Raw genomic sequence first — 17,707 nt, 5'->3', positions numbered from 1 at the left:
AGGTCAATTTTCATACCGCTGGGGTGTAAACTGCCCAAGCAAAATACGAGGTGCTGCTCCTCCAATTTACGGTGGGCCTCACACTGGCCATGGAGGAGGCCCAGGACAGAAAGTTGGATTCGGAATGGGATGGGGAGTTGAAGTGCTGAGCCACCGGGAGATCAGGTTGGTTATTGCGAACCAAGCGGAGGTATTGGGCAAAGCGTTCGCCAAGCCTATGCTTGGTCTCACCAATGTAGAGCAGCTGACACCTAGAGCAGCAGATGCAATAGACGAGGTTGGAGGAGGTACACGTGAACCTCTGCCGCACCTGGAAAGACGGCTTGGGTCCTTGAATGGAGTCAAGGAGGGAGGTAAAACGCCAAGTGTAGCATTTCCTGCGGTTGCAAGGGAAAGTGCCAGGAGAGGGGGTGGTTTGGGTGGGAAGGGACGAAATGACCAGGGAGTTACGGAAGGTGCGGTCTCTGCAGAAAGCCGACAGGGGAGGAGATGGGAAGATGTGGCCAGTGGTGGGATCCCGTTGGTAGACAAAGCTGGAGAAAATCAGCGGGTGAGGCAGCATCTATGGAGCGAAGGAATAGGCAACGTTTCAGGTCGAGACCATTCTTCAGACTGATGCTGGGGGGGGGAAGAAAGGAAGAGGCGGAGACAGTAGGTTGTGGGAGAGCTGGGAATGGGAGGGGAAGGATGGAGAAAGCAAGAACTACCGAGGGCTCTCGCTTAACATTTTTCCCCTGTTGCCAGCCGGATAACCTTGGCAACTTTTTAGGTTGCCAAATTACAGTTTAGGTGGTCATTTAACATGGCTTGCATGACGCGTGCGATAATGTGCTCGGACGAAGTGCGTAGTTACCAGTCGGAATTATGCTCAATGAAGCATTCACATATTATTTCTGCTTCAAATAAAGTCACAAACTAAACATGATATGATATATACCACAATGACATGCAGCAAAATTATAATACAGTATCTCAACTCTTTTTACACATTGCAATTAATGCAATTTTTATTATTTCTTTCCACTTCCAAACAAAAATGTGGTTGGATTATTCAGCGTATGATCAACTTGTGTCAATAAATCCTGAACCATGATAACATACATGCTAAACCATGCACACTAGATTGATGCAAGCATGTTTTCTGTGAAGGACCGAAAATTATCAAGACATGGCCATAGCATAGGTCGTTATTGCTATTGGTACAGAAACACTCTTGCTTCCCACATAATTTATCCACAACAAACCATACAGGTTGCAAGGAAATTTCTAAAGGCATTTTATGATAATAGCTGACAAAACTGACTATACCCATCTGACAGGTTAAACATTACACTAACTATATTTCATAATATATTTAAAGGTGTCAAGACGCCACATTACCGGACATTCAGATTAGTTGTATGTGTTGTGAACAGCAATGAAGATACCCAGTTTGTAAGCACCAGATTTAAATAAAATTATTGATAAACGCTGTTTCCATCATTCCCACTTCAGAATTAACGTTAAAATTTCAACTGAAATACTCCTGACCAAATTTGTGATGTATATGACTGACTGTAGAAGTAAAACCTGGATAAATCCAACGTATGGTTGTGAATGTTGCTCATTAAATAACTACAGTACTGATACTCCATATTAAGAGCATTGATTTGCAGTTAAAATGAATTCTGTAATAACGTGTCAATGGTAGCAGTGACAATCAAACACTACGGTTTTAATGTTTCACGTGTTCACAATTTAATTAATCCATCTTTGTGGATTAAAATAAATAATAACATTGGGAATTAAAACATATTTGATTGCATTCCGTTATCAAACATAGTCAATGTTCGCTCTGAAGACATTTCCAGCACAATAGGGTCGGGGTGGGGGGGGGGGGGGGGTGTGAATCAGTGCAGGATGGATAGGTGGCGGTGGAGGGGGTGGGGGGGGGTTTGGGAAGGCAATCGGTGAGGAATGTATGGATTGAGGCAGGCGAATTAGTGCGTGCTCGTTGGAATAGGTAATATTGTGAGGGGAGAGTGCGGGGGATGACAGTGGGCTGAATGGAGGGGGATCTGTGCAGGATGGATGGGAGGAGCAGTGCAGGATGAAGGGGAGGAGCAGTGCAGGATGGATGGGAAGAGGGGTCAGTACAGGATGAATTGGGGGACCAGTGTAGGATTGATGGGGAGTGGCAGGAGTATCAATGCGATGTGGATAGGGAGATCAGTGCACGATGAATAGATGGGGGGGGTGGGGTAAGATGAGGAGGGGAGCACAGGGGATGTCAGTGAGGACTGAATCGAGGCAGGAATGGGGATCAGTGTGGGATGGAGAGGAGGGGTCTCAGGATAAGGGGAGTGGAGGGGGGTGTACAAGAGAGAGAAAGAGAGAGAGAGGGGAAGGGGCAGAGGAGGTGGGAAGGAAGGTCAGCGTTCCTTGGACAACACCGGCATCATCGCTCAAATCGCTATCAAAATATGGAGGGGACCGGGGGACACAATATTTTGGCGGCCGCGCGCATATGCGCACACTCACACACACGAGAGAGGCTTCGGACGCACAATCCAGCGCTAAATGCATCTCAACTCTGCCTGTCTCACCTACAGCCCTGTCTCAATCCAGAAAGGGACAGGCAGAGTGAGCTGGGTTTAGTGCTGCTTCTCTGCGCTGGCTTTGGGCCTGGAGGCACAGCTCCCGCCTGACTCCCGACGCCTCCGACCATCCCCGGGGTGGGGGGCTCTCGGGTGGGAACGGGGATGGTCCAGTGGCGGTTCGGGATTACAGCGCCGGAGACCGGGATCAATCCTGGCTGCGGTGCAGGTCTGCCAAGAGTGTTTTGGCACGTCTCCCTCCTCCAATCACCACGCTCTATCCTCAGCCCCCCTCCCAACTTCCGCCTCTGACGGACACCTCCCTCCTCCAAGGGTTTGTTTTGAAAGAGCCGTTGGTGGAGTGGCAACAGCGGCCGCTAACAGCAAAGATCCTATAGCGTTATCAGACCGGGCGGGGTGCAGGAGGAGGAGGAGATGGAGCCGCCGCTGCTGGTGTGCGGGGCCTGTCATTCGCTCTGACCCTCCGTCACGCAACACTTAGCATCTTTCCCACGGTATATCTTCGGTATAAACCAAGTTGCCAAGCCGAGCAAAATGACTTGGCGTTTAGGTTGCCCGGCGGCACTTTGAGTGGTCAGTGGCACCCGGGCAACCGCTAATTTTGAGCTCTGTTACCTGAAATTGGAGAAGCCAATGTTCATACCGCTGGGGTGTAAACTACCCAATCAAATTATATGAGGTGCTGTTCCTCCAATTTGCGGTAGGCCTCACTCTGGCCATGGAGGAGGCCCAGGACAGAAAGGTCGGATTCGGAATGGGAGGGGCAGTTGAAGTGCTGAGCCACCGGGAGATCAGGTTGGTTATTACGAACTGAGTGTAGGTGTTGTGCAAAGCAATCGCCAAGCCTGCACTTGGTCTTACTGAGGTTGATCATACGCTGAATAATCCAACCAGAATTTTGTTTGGAAGTGGAAAGAAACAATAGAAATTGCATTCATTGCAACGTGTAAAAGTAGATGAGATACTGTATTGTAATTTTGCTGCATGTCATTGTGGTATATATCATGTCTTGATTGGTGAATATGTTTAGTTTGTGACTTTATTTGAAGCAGAAATAATACGTGAATGCTTCATTGACCATAATTCTGACTGGTAACTATGCACTTCGTCCGAGCACATTATCGCACGTGTCATACGTCTTAAATGACCACCTAAACTGTCATTTGGCAACCTAAGAAGCTGCCTAGGTTGCCCGGCTGGCAACAGGGGAAAAAAATTAAGCGAGAGCCCTGTATGTGCTCTAATTATGCACAATAATCTCTTGGGTGGGACCTTGTCAAAGGCTTTTTGAAAGTCCAGATACACCACATCCACTGGCTCTCTCTTATCCATTCTACTTGTTACATCCTCAAAAAATTCTATAAGATTAGTCAAGTATGATTTCTCCTTCATAAATTCATGCTGACTTTGACCGCTGTCACTGCTTTCCAATGACCTCCAGACCATCAAAGGGATCTATAGGAGAGGGTGCCTTAAGAAGAAAGCATCAAGAACCCACACCACCCTAGCCATGCTATCATTTTACTCTGTCATCAGGAAGGTATAGGAGTCTGAAAATTGTGACCTTCAGGTTCACGAACAGCTTCTTCCCAACAACCATCAGGCTTTGAACACTACAAAAGTCAACTAAACTTTGAACTACAAACTGTCTTGGTTGCACTTGGGACTTTGAGTATTTGTTTTGCTTTGCACTAATATTGGGGGTTTTATTTATTGAATGTTTTTGTTCATTTTATTATGCCATCCACCAAGTATTGGGTTTACAGACCTGTTATGCTGCTACAAGTAAGAATAATTATTCAGTTTTGCTGCATATAACAATTAAACATTCCACTCTTGAATCCATTATACTATAACCCCATGACTCAGCACATTACTCAATATATAGACAAATACTAGCAAATGGATAAGTAGACAGGGGCTATTTGATGGTTAGCACGCAACAAAAGCTTTTCACTGAACCTCAGTGCCCATGATAATAAATAAACTAAAACTAAAATTTGATGATCAACATTGCAGGGTAAACTAATGCTGTGCTGTATGGCTCTGACTCTATGATACGGTTTCACCAACTATTTCTCTCACTCTTTCAAACTCTAAAGAATACAGTTCCGCTTTACGTGATCTCTCCTCATGGCGAACCCTTTACTTTGTAGCAAATTTAAACATTTAAACATTTAAACATTAATTACATTGACAAGAAAATGGATCTAGAGTTCAATTTATAATACATTCTTATTGGACACTATTTTAAAAATATATTATGACAATGGATACCAAATATTATGGACAGACATGATAAGCTTTACGAAACATCTCAGGCATTCATGGAAGGAAAGTGTCATCACAGACTAAAATACGAATACAATTAAAATTATAAAACACAAGGCCAAGCAGAAATAACGCGTTACAAATAAGCTAACAATTAATTGAGCTAATTAATTTTAGTAAATGAAAAGAAGGTAGTTTAGGTTCATAAAAATAATTCTTGTTCTGTGTGCTTAAAGTATTCAAACCATTCTGGACTATGGATTTATTTTGAATTACTCCCATACTCACCCATATATACACACACAGCAAATGTTTTTGGGAAAGAAAAGTGAAAGTTCAAGTATGGGGGTAAGTACTGAAACATGTCAATGGTTCAGTTGGAAACACCTCATCTCAAAGGTTGGCTATTCAAGTCCCATTTCAGAAACAAATCCAAAAGGAGGTTTATGTGAAGCATTGAGCCAATGTTCTATTTTTGGAAGCAGTCCACTGGATGAGACATAAACCTCGGCCCAAACGCAAGCAGATTTTAGTAGGCCCTATAACATGATTGAAAAAAATAGATACACTGCTGTTGGTGGGACTTGGTCAGGTTGCAAAGAGTGACTGAACTTCAAATATATATCAATAGCTGTAATGTGCTTTGGGACATCATGAAAAGAATATAGTTGTTATCAACATTTGAATATTTTTTAAGAGGCAATTTACCTATACATTACATCAAAATATATACATCTTTGTATACATTTCTATACAGAATCATCAGCGATGATCTTCTCGCAGATCACCAGATTTGAATTTTGCACCTGCATACGAGAGACAATCTGGAGATTAGATGCAAGAACCTATGATTTCCCACTCCAACAGTGCACCGTGTAGTGGAGCAAAAATATCCTGAGCTGATGGCAGGTGCAAGAAACATGGTCCATTCATTTGAATTGGATCATCACTAAATGATTTTAAAAAATGCAGGTTATTTGTTCATTTGTTATTATTTTATCATGTATTTAATTAATTTCTGGAAGTCCATGATATACAAGTATTATTTTTTTAATGACCGAATTATTTAAATCTATTTGATTTGTTTTTATATGTTTCTAATCATCAGAAATACTTAATAATAATTGAAAAGGCCTTTGACAGTAAAGAGCCATCAAGCCACTTCAGGATCACAGCTTTAGGATATTCAGCTGTCTGGGGCCTTGTCACCATCACAACGCACCATGATTCACTGAACAACTGTGACAGCCAAACCTTGAGGCCAACTGAAATACCAGACCTCAAATGGAAATTATGACAATGGAAAAAGTTCAGGAGAGAACATGGGCACAGGCCAGATTAAGTAGAATAGAGCAATTCAAACTTCTGTTCTTAACTAATTAGGAGAGAAAATACAAGATCTTAGTTGAAATTACACTGGAAATTATGTACAGTCATCTGGGCGATTCTGAAGGTATACAAGCTAGACATTTTTTTAAAGCCTGTGGAAACACCCTAACCAACTACACTAGCTTCAAACTATAGTTTTATTTACAAACTTCCCAAATACAGTGCTTCATGCAAAATCATGAAGCAGGTGATTTTCCTAGAAAAATTAAGACACAAATAGCAGCTATTACTCTTCAACATATTTGGTGAATAGATCAGCAAACTAGTACAATTCAATACTGAAATATCAGCATATAACAGCAAATGGACTGTTGTACTTGTTATGTGGCAGGATGTCAGACGCAAGATGCTACTGCCAGTGTAAACAATGTAACCTCCTCAACACTGGAGAAACCGAATATAGATTAGGTAATCACTATGTGGAGCTCTTGCATTCAGTTCTCAGTTGTCCCTTCTCAGTGAATCCCTCTCTCATTCCGACCTGTCTGACTGCAGCCTCATCTAATCATACTTTCACACAAGATACTGCACCCTCTGGAATGAACACAGACTTTTCCAACTACAGCTCTTGCATCATCATTTCCCATAATTATGCTTATGGACCTTTCTCACCACATTTGTTTAAAATGACAATTTACCCAGGACCAACCACATTGAAGTTGCCTTCAAGAAAGCACACCACTGCCTCTACTTCAGAAAACTAAGGAAGTTTGCCATATCTCAAGTGACTTCATGCTGCCTCGGGAATACAGCCAACATAATAATGGACCATTTTCACCCCAAACATTCCTTCTTCTACCCCTCACCCATCGGGCAGAATATACAAAAACTGGAAAGCACAGACCACCAGATTCAGGGACAGCTTCTTCCCTGTTATCAGACGATTGCACCGTTCACCCTTAAGCTAATGGTCCCGATGTTCTAAGCAAACTTTGCATTTCTTTTAAATCTGCACTCTCTCTATAACTGTAATGCTATAATGCTGTAACAATAGATTCTGCACTCGTGTCGTTTTCTCTTTGCACTACATGTTGTATTTGTGTATGGCTTGATTGCATTCACATATAGTATGATTTGACTAGATAGAATACAAACAAAGCTTTTCAATTTATCTCGGTACATGTTACAATAATAAGCAATACAAGAAAATGTGGCTTTACTGATCTATACATAGCTAAAACTCTGATCTTGTGCTCTTCCGGTTGGCGCGATTTTTCTATAACGGTAGGCGATAACCCACTGGGGGGTTTGGGTCCAGTGGAGGCCCTGGTCCCATCTCTCTCTCTCTCTCCCTCCCTCATCACTCTCCCCCGCCCACCATCTGTGGCTATGGCGGTCCCGTCTACCCGTCCCCCTAGCTTAGTCTCCTCCACCGTCGCCGTTGCAGTAAATCACCCTCCCAGCCCTCTCAGAGGAGATCTTCTGTGATGAACACCGGCTCCATCCCCTCCATCTCCCCCCCCCCCCCCCCCACCCACCCCCGAGCGGCCCAGCGGCGGCAGCGAGCAGGTAGGCGGGTGGGGACGGGCCAAGTGCCGGTCCGTCAGGACGGCTGAGCCAGAGTGGGCAGAGAGAGACGATCTACAGGGTGGCCGAGCAGTTTGTGCGGAGTTTCATAGACAGACAGACGCTGCTTTTTATGGATGGAGGGAGTGACTAAGGATAGGGGAAAGGAGAAGGAGGGAGAGATTTGGGGAGGGGAGGAGGAGAGGGGAATGATCCTAGGGAGGTGAGGAGGGAGAGTGGGGGGGATTCAGGGAGAGGAAGGGGTAGGGAGGGAGAGGGGGAAAGTGGGGGAGGTGAGGAGACTGGGGGGGAGAGGGAATAGAGGGAGAGGGGAGTGGGGAAGGTCTGGAGGGATAGTGGGGGGTGAGATGGGGTGGTGAGGAATGGGGGATAGAGGGCTAGGAGGGGGGGTAGGGAGGAGAGAAGAGTTATGGAGGGAGGGAGTGACAGAGTAGGGGAAAGGAGAGGGAGGGAAAGGTGAGGGAGGGATTAGGGAGGGGAGGAGGAGAGGGGAAAGAGGAGGGGGAAGGAGTGCTGGGGGATGAGGGGAAATGAGCCGTATCTGCAGTTGGGAGCTATGCGTGAGTATTGCAATATTGCGCTGGTGGGGACGGGTTGCATTGGGGAAAAATAGGTGAGTGGTGGAGTATTGCGTTGGGGAACGGGTTGCGTTTGGGGACCAGGCCTCCCGTGTGACAGGGACCCAATGGGTCCCACTTAGTCTAGTGCCTTATATAGCTATAACATGTCATGACTCCTATACTTATTGCCCTAACTGAGGTAAGCATGCCAAACGTCTTCTTCACTATGCTGTCTATCTATGTTACCACTTTCAAGGAACTGTGTCCTTGCACCCCTCTGTCTCTGTTTTACAACACTCGATGGCCATACCATTTATGGTACAAGTCCTGCCCTGGTTTGTCTTCCCAAAGTGCAACTATCATCCAAATTAAACTCCATCTGCCAATCTTTCCTTGTCCCATTGGTCCAGGTGATCAAGATCCCCTTGTAGATAACATTATTTAAAGTCTGCTATATCACCGAATATAGTATCATCTGCAAACTTTGTAACTTTTGTATTAGACATCACTCCTCCACCCTGCACTGATTTGAAAACTATAAACTCTACATTCTCCCCCACTTCTGAGACAGTCTCGTAAATCCCATTTTCTTTTTTCACAGATGCTGCTTGACTGGCATGTTCAAGAATTTCTGTTTTTGTTCCAGATTTTAACAAGTTTGCGAGCCTCTGGCTCGAACAAATTACAAAGGTTTAGAGTAGATTGTCCAATATTCCTAAGATTTCGTTTAAATGGAGGCAAAAATCACTGGAGATAATGTGCACGGGAAATTGTGTCTCACAAATCTGATAATGTTGAAGAGATCACCAAGAGGATTGAAGGTCCCACATGGCAGACTGGTCTGCAAGGTTAGATCACTGAATCAAAGGTGAGCTAGCCAAATGGATTCAAAAGTAGCATGGATGAAGAAGTCAAGGGATAGTTGTGGAGGATAGTTTTAATTTCGAGGCCTGTGATCTGTTCCAGCTAGAGTGCCATAAGGGTTGGTGCTGGGTCAATTTCAGTTTGTTAATTACATCAACGATTTGGATAACAATGTAGTTAACATTGTTAGTAAATTTGCAGAAGACACCAATATTGGTGGTAAAGTGGACAGTGAGGAAGGATATTTAAGTTTACAACATGTTCTAGATCAGTGGCAAAGGTGGGCCAAAGGATGGTAAATTGAATTTAACTGTAATAAGTGTGAGGTGTTGTACTTTGGTATATCAAACCAGGACTTAAGCAGGTACATTGCTCCTTAAAAGTGATGAGTCAGGTGGCAAAGATGATGACTGGCACACTTGCCTTCATTGGGAAGAGTATTGACTATAAAAAATTGGCACATCCTGATACAGCTATACATGATACAGCATAAAGTTGTAGCTACATCTACACACCACCCCATGTGAAAACATAAACGGCCCCACTACCCCATGAGGACTGTCGAAGATGTTGCCGCCCAGGTGGGACAAGCCACAGTGTTCTCCGTCCTCGATGCCAGAAGTTCGTTTTGGCAGATACCCCTGGACAAACGCTCCACGGACCTGACCACGTTCAGCACGCCCTTCGGCAGGTTTAAGTTTTTGCGGATGCCGTTCGGCATCAACTCCGCCAGCGAGGTATTCCAGCGCTCAATGGAACAGTTGTTTGCAGGTCTGCCCTGCGCGATCATTGTGGACGACATTCTGGTCTATGGGAGGGATGTGGCCGAACATGACCGCAACCTCCGACGGATTCTGGACCGTGCTCGGCAGATCAATTTGAAGCTTAATCGGTCAAAATGCAAGTTCCGGGTGCCTGAGGTCACATATGTTGGCCACATTTTCACGGCCCAAGGGTTGAAGCCGGACCCACAAAAGACCAGCGCCATCTCAGAGCTGCCCGCCCCGACAGACGTTGTCAGTCTACAGTGTTTCCTGGGTATGGTGAACTACCTGGGAAAGTTTATCCCCGACCTCAGCGAGTTGAGCGCACCCCTGAGACAACTCACTAAAAAGGACATTGCCTGGGCATGGTTTCCACACCACCAACAGGCGTTTGACCTGCTAAAGACGAAGCTGATCAGCACACCCACTCTGAAGTTCTTTGATCTACTGCGTCCGATCGTGGTCACTTGCGACGCTTCTCGCTTTGGGCTGGGTGCTGCCTGCCTGCAAACCCACGCTGGTGACTCGCTGCTGCCTATCTCTTATGCCTCCAGAACCATGACGGACACAGAGCAGCGCTATGCGCAGATAGAGAAGGAGCTGCTGGCGGTGGTTTTCGCGTGTTCGAAGTTTAAGGACTTCCTATTTGGCACCAGGTTCACCGTGGAGACGGATCACCAGCCACTGGTGACGATACTTAACAAGCCTATACACTGCGCTCCAGCCAGGCTACAGCGGATGATGCTGCAGCTACAGCGCTTTGACTTTAAAATCATATATAAGAGGGGCACCGAGATGCATGTGGCTGATGCGCTGTCCCGGGCCCCCCGGGCCTCCTGCGACCAGCACCCCTTCGAGCAGTCGGACTTACAGGTACTGAACGTTAACTTCGTCCCTTCTAAGCAACTACAGTGCTTGGTTGAACATACCGCTAACGACCCTGACCTGCAGCAGCTTGCTGCTGTCATCAAGCGCGGGTGGCCCACCAAACGGACTTCGTTGCCTGCCAGCGTCCACCCCTATTTTTTGGTCCGCGATGAGTTGGTCCTCCGGGACGGCATTATTATCAAGGGACACAAAGTGGTCGTCCCTGCCTCGCTGCATGGCTTGTACTTTGACGCCGCCCACATGGGGCATCCCGGGGCAGATGCCACTATCTCGCATGCCCAGGAACAGTACTACTGGCCGGCCATGGCAAAGTACATCCAGGCCAGGGTGGATTCCTGTCCGGACTGTAACTCTCTTGCCCCGCATCAGCAAAGACAGCCGCTTTTGCAGCAGCCTGCCCCTGACATGCCCTGGTCTTCTCTGGCTGCCGATATTTTCGACTGCCGTGGGAGGCAATACCTTGTGCTAGTAGACTCTTACTCAAATTGGTTCGAGGTGGACCTCCTCCCTGCCATCACCTCCGAGATGGTGATCAGCAAACTCCGCCGTCACTTTGCCACGTTTGGTTCCCCTGTCTGGCTGCAGACAGACAACGGCCGCCAGTTTACTAGCGCCAAATTTCGAGCATTTGCTGCAAAGTGGAACTTTAATCATTTCACCAGCAGCCCGGAGTACCCGCAGAGCAATGGTCTAGCTGAACGGGCGGTCCGCAGCGCCAAGCACCTGCTTGAACAAACCCGCATCTCGAACGGGGACTTCTATCAGGGTCTCCTGAACTTTCGGAACATTTCCAGAGACAGTACCATGGGATCCCCTGCCCAGCGACTCATGTCACGTGTTGTTCGCCCTCCGATGCCTATTGCCCAGCAGTCCCTGATGCCCAAAGTCCTGCAGCCTGCTGATGTCCAGCAACGTATTGCCCAGAAGCACGAGATCCAGCGCCGCTCGCATGACAAATCCTGCCGCCCCCTTTCGCCACTGATGCCTGGACAGGTCGTCCGTTTGCAGACGCCCACCGGCTACTCCCGACTTGCCACCGTCGTCGGGTTCGACAGCGCGCTACGGTCCTACCTGGTGGATTTTGAAGGGACTGTATACCGACGCAGCCGCCAGCACCTTTTGGCGGTTAACGAGCCCAAACCACCTCCTGCGATTCCGTATACCCCTCCATCGCGTGTCGAGCCTTGCTCCACTAACTTACCCTCTGCTCCCTGCATGCCCCGGCCGGTTCGTTTACCTCGGGTACCTCCCCCTGCTCTTCCCGGTTTTGCTCCCCAGGCTCTGTTGTCCCCTGCAAGGTCTTCTCTTTCTCCCACTTCTGCTCATTCTACCCCTTCTGTTTCACCTGGCTCACCTGTGCCTCTCCGTTCCCCCTCCAAGCTGGGTTCTCCACCCACCTTCTCTCCACCTCCTGTTTCTGTTCCTGTCCCTCCTCCTATTCTTTCGGGTGGGGAGGGTGAGGGTGCTGTGCGCACTCGCTCGGGTCGGATTGTAAAACCTCCGGCTCGATACGGAGAGTTTGCTTAGCTCTGCAGGTACTGTATAACCAACCTGCCATTGCAGTAACTTGTTTAAATTGTAAGGGGAAGGATGTAGATGGTTTATGCATGCAACCTATAATGTAGTTACCTCATCACCACTAACCACGCCCCATCATATTAGTATAACTGTAGTATCCTCCCTTTGTTCCTCCCACTAGGTCCCAGTACGCCTGAAGGCTGGATGCAGTCAGTGCTGGGACGTGTGTGCCATGTGCTATATTAAACTCCTAGTAAAGGTTACAGTGTGTCAGCTATCACTCCTTTACACTCTGGTTCTAGATTCCCCTACCCAGAGTAAAAGACACTGTGAATTTACCCTGTCAATTCCATTTAGAATTTTATACACCTCTATAAATTCACCCAGTAGCCTCAGGTGCTCCAGGAATAAAGTCCTAGCCTGCCCAAGCTCTTCCTATTCTTCAGGCCCTCGAGTCCTAGCAATATCCTTGTAAACCTTCAATGCAGTCTTTCCAGTTTAATGACATCCATCTTATAGCAGGATGACCAAGTCCGAACACAATACTCCAAATGCGGCCTCGTTAACATAGTTTCCAACTATAACATATGTCTAGGATATTTCTCAAAAATTGTCACAAAATAATCAAATAATTATCGTTCCCCTTACCAGACTTGAGGCTTATTATTTTTAATTTCCAGTTCATTGTGGAGAGACATTGACCTAAAATCTTAAACCCTATTCTTCCAACACAGATGCTACTTGAACTGTAGAGAATGTCCACCAGGTGATGTTTCAAATGATTGGACAGTTGTTCCATTGCCATTCGAGAGATCTAGGCATGAGCAAATTGACCGTCCATGGTCCGGCCATATTCTTGTGATTCAGAATTCAGGGTGCAAAAGATTGGCAGTGGTTTTTTTTTGTTTTTTTTTTTAAATTGTCATGTGTCACAAAGTACAGCGAAAACATTTTTGCTTGGTGCTATCCAATTTAAATGAGATCATATCATACACAAGTACAACCCATACACATGTACATCATGTACTGCAAAGTGTTAGTGAACAAATGGTGGTGGATAACATCCGGTCTATCACAAGCCCTCCCCACCATCTAAGGGATCTATCGGAAGCATTGCTTCAAAAAGGCAGCCAACAAAGACCCAAGCTACCCTTGCCACGCTCTCACTTCACTCCTGCTCTTGGGCATAAAGGGCCTGTCCCACGAACATGCGACTCCATGCGGCAAGCACGACCTAACGAGCATGCGACTCCATGCGGCAAGCGCGACCTAACGTGGTCGCTTGAGCCGCACGGCCTCGCGGGGCCGGTCCCACTTCGATCGCCGAAGCCGTATGGAGTTGTGCGGAGCTGGTCCCGACATCACGCGGGGCTCCGAAAAACTGACCGTGTTCAAAAATTCCGCGCGGCAACGGCCTGCCGGCCCGCAGCCGCATCGACGCCGTACGTCACGCGCAAACTTCCCGCGGACTTCGCTCGAACTTCATGTCACTCACTCGACCTCCGCGCGGCACCCGCTTCTGGTTTGGTCGCACTTGCCGCATGCAGTCGCATGCTCGTGGGACAGGCACTTTAGGTCGCGCTTGGCGCATGGAGTCGCATGCTCGTGGGACAGGCCCTTTAGGCATAGGAGCGACAGATGGCACAATGGGCTAAGTGTTCGGCTGGCGACCGGAAGGTAGCCGGTTCGAATCCCGCTTGGAGTGCATACTGTCGTTGTGTCCTTGGGCAAGACATTTCACCCACCTTTGCCTGTGTGTGAATGTGTGTGAGTGATTGGTGGTGGTAGGCGCAGATTAGCAGCCACGCTTCCGTCAGTCTGCCCCAGGGCAGCTGTGGCTACAGAAGTAGCTCACCACCACCGAGTGTGACTGAGGAGTGAATGAATAATGCGATGTAAAGCGCCTTGAGAATTCTAGAAAAGCGCTATATAAATCCCATCCATTATTATTATTATTATTATTATTATTATAGGAGGAGTCTGAAAATTTTAACGTCCAGGTTCAGGAACAACTTCCACCCGAGGTTAGGGAGGTTCTTGAACACTACCAATAACTAAACCAAAGATAGGAACTAAACTATGAACTACAAACTGTCTTGGTTACATTAAAGGCTTGCGGCTTTTTGGAATAATATTGGATTTTATTTTTAATTGATTGAATCTTTTGTTTATTGTGTGCAAGGAGGAACTGTAGATGCTGGTTTAAACCGAAGATAGACACAATAAGCTGGAGCAACTCAGCGGGACAGGATAGCATCTCTGCCATCTTCAGACGGAAGAAGGGTCTCGACCCGAAACGTCACCCATTCCTTCTCTCCAGAGATGCTGCCTGTCCCGCTGAGTTACTCCAGCTCTTTGTGTCTATCTTTTGTTTATTATGTTATCCACTGTGTTTACTTACACGTTATGTTATTGCATGTAAGAGTTATGTTGTTTCGTTTTCGGTACATATGACAATTAGACACTTGATACTCTCTCGAGTTAGCGTGCAGGTTGGGAATAACCACAAGAAGACAGCAATAAAGAAAAGCGCGTTTACCTTTGACGATGACCAGCACCGAACTGTAGTTCTGCCCGGCCAAGTTGGAGGCGGTGCAGGTGTAGCACCCGTTGTCGCTCTGCTTGCAGAAGAGGATCCTCAGCACGAAGTTGTCCTCGTCGTCGTCGAAGATGACATGCCTGCGGCCCGGGCTGATGATCTCCCCGTCTTTTTTCCAGATGATTTCGGGCCGGGGTTTGCCCGTCACTTGGCAGCTCAGCTTGGCGTGCTTGCCCTCGGTGACGGTGCAGGTGCGGGCCCGGGCAACGGTCGCGGCCGCGTGCGGAGTCGGAGTCGAAGCCGGAGCCCAGCCCGTGCGCGCGTGGCTCGGGCCTCCCGCCTTTTCATAGTCTCGCGGCGGGGGCCGGCCGTCGATGGGTGAAGACAAGATGGACGAGGCAGCGGCGATAGTGGTGGCGGAGGAGGAGGAGGAATCCGACGCCCGAAGCTGTTCCCGCCTCTGCGGACCTTCAGCAGGTGAGAGGACGACCAGGGCGGCCACCGCCTGACACTCACCCAAATCGTTGCGACCCGTGCAGGTGAAGGTGCCGCCGTCGGAAAACCCGACGCAGCAGATCCTAAGGGAACCGCCCGCCGCCTCCACCACGTACCGGTTGTTGGTGTCGTCGCCCAAGGCCTTGCCCTCTTTCTCCCAGTGGACGGTGGGCAACGGGCTGCCTTGCACTTGGCAGCAGAAGCTGGCGTCGTCTCCCAGGCAGATGCGCAGCGAGCTGGGCTTCAGCACGAAGTGAGGCGCACTGCTGGAGCTGGCGGCTTGCGGCCGGGCTCCCACCTGAAGGGTGACCGCCGCGTACGCTTCCCCTACTGGGTTGTTGGCACGGCAGATGTATTGGCCACTGTCGTCGCTGCACAGCTCGCAGATGGTCAACTTGTACAGGTCGCCGTCCTCCGCCGTCCTGAACCTGCCCTCAGGCCTGATGGGCTTGTTGCCCTTCTCCCAGATGATCAGCGGCGCCGGGTTGCCGATGATCCGGCAGGCCAGCGTCGCGTCCTTGCCGGCGGTCACCGCGAAGGTCCTGGGCCGGCTTAAAAACCGGGGGGCTCCGCCAAAATCCATCGTCGACCTTAAATTGGGGAGGGGAGGGGGGAGGGATCGTGGGTGGAAAAAAAACAAACACGCAAATAATAAATCTTAAACTTCGATGGTCAAGAGAAATCGTCTCGCGAAGTATAATTCCGAGCGCTACTCCATTCGAGGTCGAAGAAAAGTCGTCAATCACCAGCCTCCCAGAATAGCAGCAGCTGTCCCCGCTTATCTCCCCTACATGTCCATTTGGAGAACAGTTCCCTGACAATACGCCTATCGCCCTAACAGCTCAACATGACCACCGACTTTGTATCTGTAATTGAGAGCCTTACATCCCCCCTCCTCCCTCTTTTGTTAATCCAACACCTTCCCATTTTAGTGTTATTTGCACAACTCCAAGCACTGAGTTTAGAGTTTGTATCTGTAATTATCTTATCCTTCCCCCTCTCTTTGTGTTAAACCAACACGTTCCCGTTCCAGTGCTATTTGTACAGCCTAATGTGACCGCCGGTTTTAGAGTTTTAACTTTAATAGCGTACTTAAGAGCTATGCGTTCTGAAGTTGCTTCTCCCTTTTTACTAAACCAACACATTCCCGTTCCATTGCTATTTATTCCCGTATCGTTAAACGATCTGTAGCTCTATTAAAATTATAAAATTTACCTTGTTTAAAAACTCTGGAAATCACGAATATAAAAAACCAAAACGGAAGCCAAGCAGCCCGGTACATATGATTGTAATTCCAAATACTTGTCCAAAAACAAATTTCGAAAGATCGGACACAAGTTAGTGAAAGTCACTAGCTGGGACTTATCCCCCAGTCCCCTGCTGTTGGTTTTCGATTTAGACTTGCACCCTGGTCTGTCCTGAATGCTGAACCGTTGACGTACTTTGCTTTACTCAGCCGAAAATCTAAAATAGATCGGTGACATTTACGCAAGAGAGGGTGACAGATCTCGATCGAAGGGGCAGCATCTCGAAACACTCTCTCGGAAACACTTAGGCAGAAAAGTTTGTGACTTCGTGTACTCTAATTTCCTATACATATAACCCGCGTTAACGGCACCGCCTAAATGTCATAATATAATTTTAAGTACCTATTAATTTACTAATAAAGGAACCCCTCTGGGAAACGGCCAACTATTCTGCCTTTTTCCACTCCCTCGATTGAAGAATGGTTTGCTCGATAATGTAATCTCACTAAGGCTGACGATGAGATTGACAGCGGCAAACGTTCGCAGCTTTATAATAAACGTAATTCTATACCACTTTGGCTTTCAGTCTTTAATACTCTGTTTTGATGTAGAATATCAAAGATTTCCATGATCTAATGCATTTTGTAATAAAATGTGCAAATGTGTATTTGTTTCCCATATGTGATAATTTGAGTAATTACCATAAATTTAATAATTTGAGACATCTGATGTTCTTAATTTATCACAGATAGGTCACAATCAATTAAATTGATCTACTGGTCAGCGCCAATTCAGTCAGTGTCCTGATGTCTAACCCGAAATGTCGACTATCTCTGTCTCCACAGATGTTGCCTGATCTGCTGAATCCCTTCAGCAATTTGTTTTTTGCTGCAGCTTCAATGCCTATATTCCCACCGCTGAATCTATTGGCAATCTTGCATCAGATGCTGTTTCCCATATTTACTGCAGAAAAGCACCAACAGTATTAATAAACAGGCAGCTCAAACTTAGGAATGATTTTATTTCAGTTTCAATGGTCAGAATTCCA

The 17,707-nt window shown here is 47.3% G+C and overlaps 1 protein-coding gene across 4 annotated transcripts in view; it reads right to left on the bottom strand.

Moving 5' to 3' along the window:
• Positions 1 to 17,018, bottom strand: part of obscn (obscurin, cytoskeletal calmodulin and titin-interacting RhoGEF) — a 435,173-nt gene extending 418,155 nt beyond the window's left edge. For 3 of the 4 annotated variants that reach the window (XM_033043597.1, XM_033043606.1, XM_033043615.1), the window contains exons 1-2: positions 16,628 to 17,017; positions 14,918 to 16,002 (exon numbers count right to left, since the gene is read on the bottom strand). In XM_033043597.1, the coding sequence (XP_032899488.1) occupies positions 14,918 to 15,995 (1,078 nt within the window). In that variant the 5' untranslated portion in view covers positions 15,996 to 16,002; positions 16,628 to 17,017. Of the gene's footprint in view, positions 1 to 14,917; positions 16,003 to 16,627 lie in introns of all 4 variants that reach the window. The other variant, XM_033043588.1, reaches the window with a different exon arrangement.
• Positions 17,019 to 17,707: the final 689 nt, after the last annotated feature.

The sequence above is a fragment of the Amblyraja radiata genome, chromosome 2 (genome assembly GCF_010909765.2).
Source record: "Amblyraja radiata isolate CabotCenter1 chromosome 2, sAmbRad1.1.pri, whole genome shotgun sequence".
NCBI lineage: Eukaryota > Metazoa > Chordata > Chondrichthyes > Rajiformes > Rajidae > Amblyraja > Amblyraja radiata.
Note: the sequence above shows the minus strand (reverse complement) of the source record. Positions and strands in the feature narration are given on the sequence as shown.